This window comes from Zerene cesonia, unplaced genomic scaffold (genome assembly GCF_012273895.1).
Source record: "Zerene cesonia ecotype Mississippi unplaced genomic scaffold, Zerene_cesonia_1.1 Zces_u004, whole genome shotgun sequence".
NCBI lineage: Eukaryota > Metazoa > Arthropoda > Insecta > Lepidoptera > Pieridae > Zerene > Zerene cesonia.
The window spans coordinates 2,635,285-2,651,681 of record NW_024045134.1 but is presented as its reverse complement, the minus strand read 5'-3'; the positions used below and the strand labels follow the sequence as shown (position 1 = coordinate 2,651,681).

The following is a 16,397-nucleotide window of genomic DNA, read 5'->3' as shown; positions in this document are numbered from 1 at the left end:
GTTGAAATTGCGTAATGAAACACTAATATCGTAATTTTATTCAAGTGAATATGTTTGAATTTTCTTTCTCAAGTTTGAGTAGTGTAGCATCTTACTATCATATATTGCACCTAGAATATATGACGACAAGACAAAAAAATTTTAAATGACAAAGAATGTACAATGGACAATTAGCAAAAACAAGACCTACAGGTACAATAAGACAAATCAATTAATCCTCTTAAAACTAAAACGTTTTTACCTAAAAGTAATATATGGTAATTATAAAACAAAACTCATTAGCTAGCTTGCATTTCACGCGTGTCAACATTTGAGTTAACCAAACGATCAATCAAACAAGACAACACGACAGCAGAAATTGTTTCTGCGAAATACATGTCATGCAGAATAACTGCATAGGGACTGCCTTACTCATCTTTATTACAAACACATGCACACAAATAATTCACACTTGCACACTAATAATTTCTGGTAAATTATTACTGATTGAAGTATGTTATATTTCCTACAAAATGCCCTCAGTCTTGCATTGTACGCTATTTTTATTTGCTGACGTATAAACACAATAATTTCTGCGAATATTCATGGGCGTTGGTGATAGCTTTCCATTAGGCGAACGTCATGTGATTTTAAAAGCCTAGTAAATTTAATTAATATTTGTGTATTACTGTCATAATATTGAATCATTACTGATTACGCTCATTATTTTTGAAAACAATTATTAATAACAACTAAGCTGTACTAAAATAAATTACACACATTTTTTAAACCTACAGCCGAAAACTGTGCAGTAATTATCCTTTTTAACAGGCCATATCCAGAGTGCGATTCAATCGCTATTTTAATAAAACTACAAGTTTGTAGGTAACAAATAATCGTTTCAATATGCCACGAGAATCATTTCTAATCATACAACAAAAGCTTTCAATGTGTTTGCAATCTATCCCCAACTTCCCAACCTACAGGCACTTCTTTTCTGATGCGAAGTAAAAGCAAAAGGATACCATTAAATAGTATAAAGCCATGTAGCTTCCCGTGTCTGTCCTTATATGTGTGTATGCTTAGATCTTTTAAACTACACAACGGATATTGATGGGGTTTCTTAATAGATATTGTGATTCAAAGGAAGGTTTATTTTTATAATAAAATCTATTAAAGTACTTCGAATTTAACCCGTTATTTAAGCCGCGGGAGGGTTTAAATGTATAAAAAAATCCCTTAAAGTACTCTTGGTTTATGCGTGATTTAAGCGGGAAAAAGTATAATTTGAACGATTGAATCTAAATAAATGTTTATTTCATTTCATTTCATTTCATTTCATTTCATACATCTTTGACTTACAGTACAAAATATACCAAAACAACAAAGACTTATAATTACTTCAAAGAATGATTAAGAAATGCTGTACAATTAGTAATGTTATATACGATTGGTTATGATACCTTTGCCATCTGCTGTCGGCTCGGGCGAGTAGAGGTTTCTCAGCCGCTCCTCACGTAAGCGGTACATGTGCGCCCGAATTTCTTTCTTGCGAGAGAAATCTTCAGTTTGCTGCCACTAAAATGAAAACAATACAATTTAAAGCTATATTCCTGATTTGGTTTCATTTCCACTATTAATATTTTAAGATCAAGTTTAGGATTCATTTTTCATAAATAGGTAGGTGCTAAGTTATTATAAATTAATGTGAGTATTAATCTATTTATTAGGCTTGCCCACCACACGTTAGTAACATTACTAACAACGACATGTTGTTATCAAAATTTCTCATATTCTCATTAACTTATGTAACTAATAGTAATTTAATAACATAACAAACAAACCACTGATCGTAAATTTTAATTGAATTAAAATTTGTGTCACGACAGCTGTAAAGTGAAATTATAAGAAAATAAACACATTTAAAAATCAGTTATCTAATTAATAATTATTCAAAACAATATACTTAACCGCTTAACTTGAGCCTTTAGCTTAACTGTCAGAACCAGACCAAATTTTTGACAAAAACCAACATTCAAATAAAACAGGAATTATAAAAATCGGTTCAGCCTATAAAACAGTTTTGAGGTAACGAACAGAAAAATGCATTCGAATTGATGAGCTCTCCTTTTTTGAAGTCGGTTAAAAATACAGTTGGTCACAGAGTAAAGAGAGCAAAAACGTGAATATGTCAAAAGTTCTCGACATTTATACAGAATACAAGACAACCTAAAATTTGCTAAATTTGGATATTATTTAAAAATATATTTTATGTAAAAACATACCATACGACGTAACACGTCCTCGTCCCTGATTAACGACACGTCTCCGTCAGACATTCTGTAACAAACAGACATACAGATTAAAACAATTTCTAAAAGATAGTTTTAATTTAAAGGACCCCATTAAGTACATTTTCTTGCTTCCTTATTCTATACTTATAAAAAATATATGTAATAAGCTGAAGAGTTTGTTTGTTTAAATCTTTTAAGAAACTACTGGTCCATTTGAAAACATTTTCTTCGTTGGATGTGTACTGGATCCTTGTGTGCTTGGGCTTTATAATTTGTACTAGGGTACAATGTGCAATAATATCGATCTAATTCTAAACGCCTACGTAAATATTAAAGCAAACACACGTCTACGAATTTAAATTTTTATTTTACAACAAATACACTTTTATAACTCATCGTATTGTATATTGCTATTCCAAATGCAATTTTTTTATTTGGCATTGCCAAGAACTGCTTGCTGGTGGTTTCTTTAATAGAAATATACGAAGCATCTATGAGAATTATTGTCATCTTATTGTTAAAAAAATAGATGTTTAATCAGCTCTCTAGTCTACAGCTTACAAAATTAAATTTATAAGTTCTCGTATATATAAGTAAAAAACAGTGGTGGCTCAGTGTTGCGAACCTCGGACTTCAAAATCGATAAGTCGGGGTTAGAGACCGGGCGAGCGTGCAGGAAATAAATTGATTTTTCAATTTATCTGCACATGTGGATAACATGACCACTGCTTAAAACGGTGAAGGAAAACATCGTGAGGAAGCCGGCATGTCCAAGAATTAAAAGTTCGACGACATGTGTCATCTGCGAACCCGCACTTGGCCAGCGTGGTGGATTATGGCCTGAGCCCTCCGAGGAGGCCTGTGTCCCAGCAGTAGGAACATATATGGGCTAATGATGATGATGATCATGATGATATAAGTTCTCAATTTAAAATCGCCAATTCCAAGAAAACGATAAAAGCTTTATATAATTTAAATGTTTCAATTATTGCATGATAATAATTGCGACCATTAAAACGAGACGGGTCCGACACGACACGCTGAATTAATTTTACCTTCGGGTGATTGTGTATGACGGAGATTAATAAACATTAATATGCAATCACGGCGGGAATCATAATGGACATATGATATCAACGATAACTTTAACTTTACGAGGCAGAAAAAGTTATTGCGTGATGTATGTGTTTTGGATTGGGAACAGGACTTTTTAATTATAAATAATGAATGCATCCTACTACTACTAATATCCTATCCTACTAATATTATAAATGCGAAAGTTTGTTAGGATGTGTGTGTATTTATTGCTCTTTCACGCAAAAACTACTGAACCGATTGCAATGAAATTTGGTACGTAGACAGCAGGATAACTGGAATAACATATAGACAACATTTAATCCCGATATTCCTATGGGATACGCACTTACGCGGGTGAAACCGCGGGGCGCAGCTAGTATGCTATATACGTAGCATGGGCAAAGCCTGGGCGAACCGCTAGTTGTGCTATAATAAAGACTGATAAGCTTCTATAAGCAATCAAACGAATTAATATTTTTCTTATACTTTTTAAACAAAGGAATTCAGTTATTGACCCAATTAACAGCGCAGTGCGAAATTATTTAACTTTTTCGATTGAATTTTATTCTCAGGTCGCATAAGGCCTCGCCCATATACGCGCCCCGCCGCCCTTGTCCCGCTTCGTGTGGACGTGCCCTTATATAGCTATGTATACTTGTTTCGATTACTGTTGGTAATGAAGACAAGGATTTTGTGAATCGTCCATATGGTTTGAGATCGTTTTTTTAAGATCACGATATGGTACGAAAACTGTTCTCCCAATACGCGGGCGAAGCCGCGGAAAGCTAAAATATCAGTCAAAATTCTAAAATAGGACAAAAATTTCCTATCAAACAACAAAGAATCACGTCAACCGATTGAAATTCCACGAAATTATGGAATAACAAAGCCCAGAAGATACAATCAAATAGGACCTCCGTTTTTGGGAACTCGTTCGAAAACCATCTTCCATTTATTATCTGTAGCGAAAAAAAAGACCATCGGTGTGACGTCATCTAATGGTAGACAATTTGTCAACAGATCACAGTAATGGCGCCGTGAAAAATGGACTCACTAATGTGAACTGATAAACGTTATATGCTTTTAAACATTAAGCTGTGGCGATAAATAGATTTATATCGACACAAAAGTCAATTTCCTCGAACAGTTTGGATATAAACACTTACTATTCAACCGACATTGATAAGAGAAGGAATTCGACTGTATTTTTGTAGTCGATAGAGCAACTAATAATTCAATTATAAGCACAATTGTTGGGTAAATCAGCAATAAGAATAAAAAATAACGATCAATAAATCCTACTCCCACTTCCTACTAATATTATAAATGCGAAAGTTTGTAAGGATGTGTGTTTCTAACTCTTTCACGCAAGAACTACTTAACCGATTGCAATGTAATTTGGTACGTAGACAGCTGGACAACTGGAATAACATGTAGGCAATTTTTTATCCCGATATTCCTGCGGGATACAGACTTACGCGGGTGAAACCGTGGGGCGCAGCTAGTAAACAATACATTTTTTTAAAATTGAAATAAAAAAAGTTATAAAGTATTAAAAATTAAATAAATATATTTAATAACAAAAACATCCAATCATTGAAACGGGACACTTGAGGCAAGTAATATATTTGGTTTAACAGTAAGATACAGCCAACGAATCCATAAAAAGGATCCCAATAAATCTTTGAGTGCAATTTTAATAAATTTCGGGTCCCTGTGAGTGAGGTCACTTTTCTTGGACCTTGAACCGAATGTAGTGGGGGTCACTTTGTCAAAGATTATGGGCGTTATTTATTCACGTTTGTACCTATGATAATCATGCCTCACAGATGTAAAGATACACAAATATGTGATAAAACAATGTATAAAGTACATTTATTTAATTTTATAACATGACTATGAAAAGTATTTGTGAACAGCTACTGATTTAGTATTTTCTTGTGTTCGAGTTTACGCGAGTATTATACATTTAGAAATTAAAGACTTTAACGGATTTTAAACGCGATTTATTCATTATATTATTAACCCGACGTTTCGAACACTTACAGTGGGCTCAGGAAGACTGAGTCTCTCTTCACGTAAAAAGTCTTTAATTTCTAAACTACTGATTTATTTTAACTTATCTATCTTATTACACTAATTTGTGTTAAAAAATCAAACCAATATGAGTTTTATTTAAAGTTATTATGACGTGATAGAATACAGCTATATAATTTTAATTTTTAGTTTTATAGCATTGAAATGCTTTATAAATGAGAAATTTTGAAAGAATAAAAAGATGGCGTGGGGTGCCCCTTAATCACATGAAACCGAAAGAGTAGAAGAAATTCGATTACTGTGGCAGGATCACGGGTGGCCGAGAGGCTAGGCGTTGCTACGGTTAGGCAAGATACGCAGGTTCGAATCCTGCCTCGTGATCAAATTTTTTCTATTCTTTCAAAATTTCTCATTTATAAAGCATTTCAATGCTATAAAATTTAAAATTAAACAGCTATATAAGTTTTGTAAAATGTTAATGTGTGAGCATAAAACTAACAACTAACTATCAAAACTAATTGACCTCAAACACAGTTGACACAAACATGATATGCGCAAGAGGACATAAGAAGAGTTTGACTCCACTTAAGGTCATTTTAAAATGAATAATATCCACCCGGTTTTGCGCGATATCGGGAGTAGTTATTAAGTTTTTAACCCAAGAGAGAATACAGTCATTAAATGATGAATTTAACGATCCTTTTAATTTCATCAACGGGTTAAATTGATTTATAATATGAATTATAAGTCACGAAATGTAAACCGAAATAAAATGAAGTTTTTTTGCATACGAGATTGTTACAAATTGCTGGTTTTTTGTTTTTGTTTTTCATTATAGCGGGCACCTAAGTTGGTGGTTGGCCTGATGGTAAGCGATCACCATCACCACTGCTCATTAAGATTAGCAGAGTGCTTTTTTAGCGCTTTAAAGGGCTGAGGTATAAGGATTAATGACTGGAATGGACTGGGTAGGATGAGGAAAAGAAAACGGGCTATGTTTTACGAAATGTATATAATGTGTATTATAGTCTGGATAAGTAGATAATTTTCTTACGATATCATGCGTGGCCACGGATTTAAACTAGTTTTATTTCAGAGACAACTATGTTACATCTCTTAAAGTTAGTTGGAACTCGTCATTCGTTTTAAACCGTATTTACAGTTAACTCTTCGCTGTTTTATTAATCTATGAATGCTGGGAGCTCTGTGCAATCTATTAGTAAGTTTCTTATGAATGGTTTCGTAGAAGACACTACGACGCGAACCTTTTTAAGGACATTTATAAAATAATATGCCAATGTATCGATTAAAATGAAGATAAAAGAAATTAATTTAGATTTTTATAGCCTAGGGCACAATTACTTATCCTCAACACAGAACAACATATTGTTTTTACACAAAGGCCAGTGAATTTTTCTTTCTTCACTTCTATATTGAATAAGTTTACGTTTTACCTAAACTAATAAAAATAAAAATATGACCTCTCCGGTTCAGCTGAATAAAACTTCTTTGACCCCTATTAGAAAGAAATGTAAATATAACACAGCCATTAATAATCTGCTCACGTCTCACGCCTATTGTTTTGGTTATTTTGGGAATTGGACATTCCCGTCCCACATATATAGATATAACATTATATTGGTGGACTTGAAATTATATCATAGTTTAGGATTCATCATGATAAGGCCTACGTGATATATCTCTCCTATGAGAGAGTTCACTCAAAATATAATAATCTATAATGATAACCAAATTTAAAATTAAGAATTAAAACTGTTTTTTTTTCATCAGATTTTTGATATACTTGATTTTATATAGAGAGTATAGCATAGCAAAGATAATTGTATGTTTTTTTTTATAGTTAACTTAAAAAAATAACATAAAATTAGTTTTTTTTAAGTTAACATCGCTATCTGCACTGGTATATGTAGTAAGAAATAATTTACCTTTTAACTAGTGTAGTTATTTACCCCAGTCCTCACAAGTCACACTCGTCTCTTGTGGGGTATGGGGCAGATGTTTTGATATTTGATATAAATTGACTTTGTAATAACCTTTCTGTCTTCAACGCAGTCGGGTTAAAATAGGCTGTGACCACACTTTCACTGAATCTTCACAGTTCAGCAAAAGCTGTTTAATATTCAAAACACAAACCTTGTACATATGAAATGCTAAAATAACTGATGCTCTGTGTTAATGTTATGCAAATTTCAATATATATATATTTATACATATATATGTTATAACGAATGCGCGCAACTTCGCCCGCATTCGTTTTTAAATCAAAACCAATCACGAATTCACACAAAGACATACAAAAAATTCATTAAAATCGGTTCAACCGTTAAGGACTTCAGTAACTTTGATAATTTAAATATAGCTATAATAAAAATTAAGCAATTGAAAATATAACATTTTGCCAAATGTAGTTAATTATATTTCTAGAATATATAAATGTTAAAAACCATTTATGAGACACCCAGGCACTGGGAATATAAAATGAATAAATTGAAACCCACAATATGTTTAAAGATGGGGTTTGAACCCACTCCCAGTGACGCATAGCCCGGGTCACTAACCGCTAAGCCATTGGCGCGAAATAATACCAAGGTTTTAGTATCAATAAATTAAAAAGTATATTTAGGTTTTAGAAAATACTTGTTCTTATCAATTCTTCTTTACAAGTTTAATAAAATTTTAAACAATAAAGTATAAATAAATAAATAAACAAACAAATAAAATGTTATATTAAGTGTTTACTGAAATTCTTGTAATTAGCCCAATGGAATATTAGCCAAATGATCATCTTTTCTAAAAGTTAACCGTCGTTTGTAAAGAGGTACCACTCCAGATTCTAAAATGAGACCAAATATCAACGATTCGCTATCGAACTCAAAAAGAATCACGCCAATCGGTAGAACACCCACGAATCGAAATACAAACAAAAATCAGTCGAATTGAAACTTTCTTTGGTTTTTGAGAACGTCGGTTAAAAAAGAAACCACCATTTAATAGTGACAGGTTAAATTGGGATTAAACAAAAATAAGATACAACTCATGGCATACAGTACCTAACTTTATTAAATAATTTTTTAAATCTTTAAAGCAGGTTTTTAGTTCATCCATTACGAACTAACAATCAAACATTTACAAACTATATAACATTTTCATTTATTTATGATTTATACGTATTACCCTGAAACTTTATGAACCTCAACCTTATTATAAATTAAAACAATAAGACGTCTTATCGCTACATAGCGATTTCTTGCAGAATATATGTAGACGGACAAAATTTTCACTAGAATCGACTAACACATAAGTAATATAATATTATTCAAGAAACGTCGCCGGATCTACATAGTTATTTTACCGGATCCACAAATGTAGAGTAAACAAGTATAGCATATATTTAACCGAGTACGCAATGAATAACGCATGATTTTTACTTTCATGGAAAGCTGGTGGTGAATCACTTCACTATCTTTTACTCACTGTAGTTTATTCCAATTTCCTTCGCCTTAGGAATATATAAAGTTTATTTTAATTAAAATATAAGCTAACAACATCAGTTAGTTATTGTAAAAACAAGGTAAAACTTAGATAATTAGAACTTATGACTGATTTTTATCGTCAATGGTTTCATTTTAAACCTATTTAAATGCAACATGCTGGTAAGTTGTAAAATCTCGTTATTCAAAAGCTCCATATATTTTATTAAATAACCAAACAAAGGCATTCGTTTTATTCTATGTATTATTTCTCATTGGCGGTTTTTAACGTGATGTGTTTCTCTTAAGGAAATCCCACCTCCTCACTGATTTGCATATCCATATTTTAAATTCTAATCAAGTTTTTGGCTTCTCTAGTATCTATGTTGATATTATTACATTCCTGGTTATACGTCACCTGTGTAAATGTATCATAATGCTTCGAAGTGCGCGTGAAGTGATAAATTAAATATAATATGTAAAATGAACAAGGAATATCGAGTATTAACCCAATAACATTTTTCACCAGTGGGGAAATCTTGCATAGATACCCACGGCCCCCGGGGAAGAGGCCGTAGGCTATGTTGGATTTACAAACTAAAACACCAGTGTTCCATCAAGCCGCAGTATACGGTCACGGGTGCTTGTTCATTTTTTATCGTGGTAAATAGTAGCTTAGCACAAAAATCACATCATAAAATCGCTCTGTTGCGACGTGAAAGAAATGCAAATAAACAAATAAACACGTTACACATTCGCAACGGTAATATAAGAGTATAAGCATAATAAAATATTAAGTTTATTGGTACACAAGCCAAGAGTTTCTTGCCAAACGGAATAACTTGGGATATTTGTTAGAAAAATTAACTTAATCAGCTGTTTGGGATGTGAGAGAGCGTGAGTGACGAGCCGGAGGTCCTCAGAATAATATAAATCGACAGTAAAAACATAATTTGTCCTATACGATCCCACTCAGATAAACATTAAGATAATGAGGGCAATATTTCATATACAATTACGCCGCGCAAGGACAAATCAATGGACGCGACAAATCTTTCCGTAATGAAAAAACTACGAAACGAGTTAACACCTACATCAGATAAATGACTAACTTAATGACTGCGTTATTTACTAGTCTATGATATTTATTATAATACTTGCCCGCGCATTATGAATAATGCCTTTCAGCCATCACTCCCGTGTAACCTCACCACTGACGAGTTTCCGTAGGTATAAAGAAGTTTATCTGTTTGTTTATGAGTTTAATGTTATGGCCACACAAAAATTTGAAAGTATAGAAAAAATATACATAAAAAGATTTTGTATTAAACACGATGATTTCTCAGTTTACACAACAAAGCTGAATAAATATAAAATGCTGTGGACTGCGAATTGTTAATTAATTCGTATAATAATGATATTCTTCAAGTGGGTACCTACTAGCGGGCTTAAAACAGTTTTCGAGTTTCAATTTTAATTTTGTATTTAAATTTTATTTTTCGTTTCTTTCTTTTTTTTTTGATTTTATATTGTTTGCTTTTTGTTCGCTGTATTTTAGTGTGGTGTGATTAATTAACGTATTTTGTTTTATTTAAAGGTGATAATAAAATCACAAAGAATTTTTAAATTAAACATTCATGATTTGTATAAGAGTCAATAAAGTATTAAATCCATTTTTTAATTGAGATTAAAAATATTTCTTCCTATAAATGCAAAACATAAAACATTATTAAAAAAAACGAAAATTAACAAGCCCAGTATTTTAGTACTATAAACAAACACTACAGATGAAGCCTAAACCTAAAGTGAACGCTTACATCATGTTCTGGACATGATATAAGCATTATTTCATTTCATCGAATTGGTTTTGTGCAATCTTACCTTTTATGGTAAGTCGGTAACACCATATGGTCATTACAAATGCGTTTTCGCGTAATTCAAGTTGGTAGGTATAAAAGCAGTCATGGGAGTTACTAGTTGTTTTTATTTTTTATGACATAGCGGGCAACTGAGCTGGTGGTTCGCCTAAGCGATCACCACCACCCATGAACATTCGCAGAGGTTGTGCCTCTGCGAATGTGTTGCCCGCTTTTAAGGGTTAAAGGAAAAGGAAAGGATTAACGACTGGAAAGATGGAATGGACTGGGACGGGTGAGGAAAAGGAAATTGGCCTCCAGTTTCCAGTCAGGTGTGAACTTTAGTATGTTTAACCTGATGTACGACTGTTCGGGATAAACATACTTCAATTTCTATTGAAAACTTCTATAAACCAAAATAAGTTTGTAAAGTAGAAAAAAAGAATTTTTAATCAAAATCCAAACTTCTAAACTGGATCAAATTTAATGTCTTCTTAATTCCCCACACGGGATGCATAGCATTCAAATAAAAAAGAACCATCCAATTCACCCAGCAGTTATTAGTTAAACCACAGATAACATACTATACTGTTAGGGGGCGTCCATAAATTACGTGAGGTGTTTAAGGGGAGAAGGGGTCAAGTAAAATCTTTCCAAATTCAAAAAAATCCTGTAAAATGTCTCACGTAATTTATGGCCGCCCCCTTAAAATATGTTATGAAGACTCAAAAGTGCGTCTAAGAAGTCTGAAATGAAACGTTTGAATTATTTCAATAGCTGCTCTAACATTCTACCGTCATGCCACTAGCTGTAACACCGATCGGAACAATACACAATGCAGATTCAAGTTGTGCGAACAATTGATGGGTTTCTATAGGAATTACTCATCGGGAATCCATATTCAGGAATCAGACGTGAACAGGTCTTATAGGTAATAATATGGGTCGAGAAATATTCACTTGTAAAAGAATACACATGCGAGTAAGCTTTGTTATTGCAACTTTGTAAAGTAACTAGCTTTTGCCCGTGGCTTCGTACGTGTTCAATTCGGAGTAGTTTAATAGATGTTATTGTACATATAACCTTTCTTTTGAATCACTCTATCTATTAAAAAAAACTATCAAGATCCGCTGCGTAGTTTTATAGATTTAAACATATAGAGGAATAGGGATATACAGTAAGCGACTTTGTTTTATACTATGTTTTTTTCCAGCTCCGATATGTAATCTACTGGAACTGTTTAACTGTAAGTTATTTATGGTAAGAGGAAGTTTGGGCACGCAGCGCCTAATTCTTAGAAAATGTTTATCAATGCTGCGCAGACTTTAGTCAAACAACAGACATACGACGCTGTTTACAATTTTTATTTTCTTTCGAATTATTGCAATTAGCATTTTTGCCACGGTTAAAACTAGGAGTCAACTAAATTTTCCTACTAGACCACTTAGGGGTTATAAAAAAGATAACAAACAGAATTAAATATAAAACCGTATATACATGTTAATCATAATTACGTAAAATCGGTTATTATAGAAATTAAACACATTATTCGCGGATTTCAAACGAAATTTAATACAATATTCGGGTAAAAAACATAATTCTCATAAATATAACACATCAAATTACAACAAATCACAGAAATAATGTGATACACGGTAGAGTCAGTAAATGATATCAAAAAAAATGTAGTCGTAACAATATAAATATTTATAGATACAAAACGCACTGTTAATTGGTAATTTACTCAGCATATGTTCCTAATTGGCCTTAAGCGAACTCGTATACACATAAAACATAGTTTATTCTAGACTAGTTTTACGCCCTCGTCTTCGCCTGCCCAGTCAAAGGAAGAGACAGGCCCTGGTATTTTTTCGCACATTCCCTATTCCCATAGGATATCCAGGATAAATGCTGACGTCCTTTCTCGGATCACAAAGCATCTATATGTCAAATTTCAACTGAATCTGTGAATTTATTATTTTGCGACGCTGTACTCTGTGTCGAGTGAAAAGATTTCAAAATTTCAATGTGGGATTTATAAGTGATCTTTATTTTAAACATAATTTTTGTATACCTAATAAAACATACAGACATTAAAGGTACCCTCTCCCCTTAAAAGCGGGCAGCAGTGTCGCAGGCGCAGTGCCTGTCTCTCCCAAATGTTTATGGGTGGTGGTGATCGCTTACCATCAGACGAACCACCAGCTTCACGTGATCTGTCTCGCTGGCGTAATAATTTCGTAGTCGTTCATATTTCGTTTAAGACCGTTAAAAACTTATCAAAGAATTATCATTTATTCTAAATTCTATTTATACCAGATTTATTTATGACGGCAGCCTCTTTATAGCGATACAAGGTCATAAATTCACAAACCGATCCGCATGAAGCCCGAAGGTACATACATACAAACATATAGACATAACCGAGACCGGTTTGTACGATGCATCAGGGGTGCGGTTAACAAGGTATCCAATTATATTTTTATGAGAATTTTTTTAACCGACTGCGCAATTAATTAACAATAAAAATTAGCGAAAACTTAGTATGTTTTATAGGTTTTATGCTAATAAGATTTCACAAGAAATATTTAATAACAATTATAATTCAGTATTGGTTTAACTTACTAGCTGCACCCCGCGGTTTCACCTGCGTAAGTCCGTATCCCGTAGGAATATAGGGATAAATTGCCTATATATTTTTCCAGTTATCCTGCTATCTACGTACCAAATTTCATTGCAATCCGTTCGTTTTTTGCGTGAAAGAGCAACAAACACACACACATCCTTACAAACTTTCGCATTTACAATATTAGTAGGATGGTAGGAAGGAAAATACTTATTTGAATAAAATAAAAAAATGACATTACTAAATATTATGTATTCAGTTAACAGCAAATACTTTAAGAGCTAAATGAAAAAGGGACTCAATTATTATTTCATTAGAATCTAGACTAGACTTTGAATAAAATTTTATAACCTTAAAAATGCTAAAAATTATAAAATACCAAAGATTAGCAAACCGACTTCGATTCGAACTCGCCTCATGATCTAATTGTCATTATCCCAATACTATCTTAGTATCCAAATATAGATTGTGTAATTCCTATAATTCAATGGCGCAACAGCCCTAGGAGTCCCGAGTCAGGTTTTGCCCAGCGCCTGCGCAGCGCCGATCCCGCGAGTACTGTATGGATATCTAAAGTTTTACAAAACAACACGAACTTGCTGCGTTCACTACGCTTTTTCATCCAGAAATACTTTATCAATTTCTGCTTCTATCTATATTCTATATAAATTGAAATTTAATCGCAAAATGTGTTTTTAAGCGTAAAACTTGTGAATGGAAGGAGCAATTCGACATTTTTTTTTAACATTTCCGTTAAGGTGCAAGGCTGGTGCTTATGGAGGGAAAAACACGTACCACGGGCAAAACCAGGGCGGACCGCTAGTTTTTAAGAATCCCTACTAACCATATTATTATATTATAAATGCAAAAATAACTGTATCTTTCTGTCTCTTCACGCTTTATCCATAGATCTGATTTGGTTGCAATATGGTATAATTTATAACGGCAGTCTCAAAACCCCCGGACTTTATCTTATCCTGATACGCGAGTAAACCCGCGGGCGTAAAGCTAGTAGGTAATAAACACGTTATATTGTCTCAATGCTAATTATTATATGTCAAAATTGTGATAAGTTCAGAAATTTGTCACAGAATATATTTATACGCATATAGTATTATGTTATCTATGTATATATTATAAAGGGGAAAGCGTATTTGTTTGTCCTTCTATTTCGTCAATATAGAGCGATTTTATGGTATGATTCTTAAGTCTGGAGATAGTTAGAAGTCTAGAGAGACATAGGCTACATTTTACATTCCCACGGCAATATAATTAGGCAACGCGGGCGATTCCGCGGTGGTAGCTAGTGTTATATTATACTCTTAAAAATCTGTTGAAGAATCCATTAGTACTGCAGTACATCGCAGCTATCAAGCTCAACATCTATGCTAAGTAGGTATTTCCATTGTAACCTTTTATTGAACCCACGACATTACACGAAAACAAACCCTAATATGGGCACAAAAGAACGAATATTGCATGACGTCATTGTGCAGGCAGTATTACACCTAAGGGTATTAACTGTAGGATAGGTAATATCCTTGATATTACATAGGGACGCCCGTTCATTTGTAAACTTTTATATGCAGTGTGTATTACTTCAAAACCCTGAAAAAATACTGAATCCCGACTAAGCTAGTAAACAAGTTTTTACAAATAAGTCTAAAAGGAACAAACGTATTTAAATTGCATAAGTAAACACGAAAATTATGTGGGTTTCTAGTCCTATAGAAATATATCTACCATTTCTATTTTGTGACCATACATGTATTAGCCTATATAATACTCCTAAGGATCGCTTTAAATATGTATTTAGACCAGTTTATTCATAAAGAATGAAAATAAATCAAGAAATCAGATGAAACCCGACTCAATTGCAACTACACTTTAAGAAAAAGCTTATAAATGAACCTGCACCTTTAATGTTTAACGGTAAACGAACGTTACGGCTCAGGATTGGTCGTTGAAATTGTCACTAAATTTCGATTGGTTTTAGAGTTGATGTCTGTATGTTATGTATGTAACAATTGCTTGTACTATTCCTGTATTAAATACTAGCTGTTCTCCCCGGCTTCGCCCGTGGTACATAGTCTATGTTACTCGTGGATAACGTAGCTTTCGAATGGTGAAAGAATTTTTAAAATCGGTCCAGTAGTTTTTGAGCCTATTCATTACAACCAAACAAACAAAGTTTTCCTCTTTATAATATTAGTGTAGAAAACATTAATTTTTGCTGATCCTGGTGCGTTTTACTGGAGATCCCGGGATCCCTGCTATTATACTTTGAGTTTAGCCAAGGAGGTTTTAGTGGGTAAAAATCCCACATGATCTACTTTTCCTTATCTTTTGAAGATTTCCTCCTCGTTAATAAAAATACTGTTGTCCGAAGCACTAACTGTTATAACGCACTATTTGTTGTCCTGTTGTCGAAATAAATTTACATGGTTCAATTTTTACACCCTATTTTTCACCCTTGGGGTTTGAATTTATCAAAATCTTTTCTTAGGAAATGCCTACGTCATAGTGGCTATCTGTATGATAAATTTCAACCCGATCGGCGCAGTAGTTTGGGCGTTGATAAACCGGTCAGTGAAATTTGTGTTTTATTTATCAAGTATTAAGATTTATTTATTTATAATACTTTATTGTACAAACAGAAAGTAAAGTTTATACAAAATAATGGCACAATAATATTTCGTATAAAAGGCGGCCTTATTGCTAGACAGCAATCTCTGCCAGGCGAATATTCCGTAGAGAAGGAATTTGTTTACAATACTTAATGATCAAATAAATAACATTTCTATAGAGAACCAAATGTCGATAAGCCAATCCTTTGAAAATACATACAAATCGAATTCCTCCTTTTTTGAAGTCGGGTAATAAAATATTTAACATGCACAGAACTGATAGCATTTTTATCAGTTCTCAGATTACATTGGCGGGCGCATTTCTCAAACGATTCAATTATATTATCATTTCAATGGACTGTATCACAAGCGAAAAATTTAAATTACATAATTCTACCAAATAAACTGTT

General features: G+C 33.1%; 1 protein-coding gene across 6 annotated transcripts in view; it reads right to left on the bottom strand.

Annotated features, from left to right (window-relative positions):
* The window catches only part of LOC119838677 (titin), a 68,102-nt gene that overhangs the window by 38,174 nt on the left and 13,531 nt on the right, over nucleotides 1–16,397 (bottom strand). For all 6 annotated transcript variants that reach the window (XM_038364747.1, XM_038364746.1, XM_038364751.1 and 3 more), the window contains exons 2-3: nucleotides 2,265–2,319; nucleotides 1,443–1,557 (exon numbers count right to left, since the gene is read on the bottom strand). In XM_038364747.1, the coding sequence (XP_038220675.1) occupies nucleotides 1,443–1,557; nucleotides 2,265–2,318 (169 nt within the window). In that variant the 5' untranslated portion in view covers nucleotide 2,319. The remainder of the gene's footprint in view (nucleotides 1–1,442; nucleotides 1,558–2,264; nucleotides 2,320–16,397) is intronic.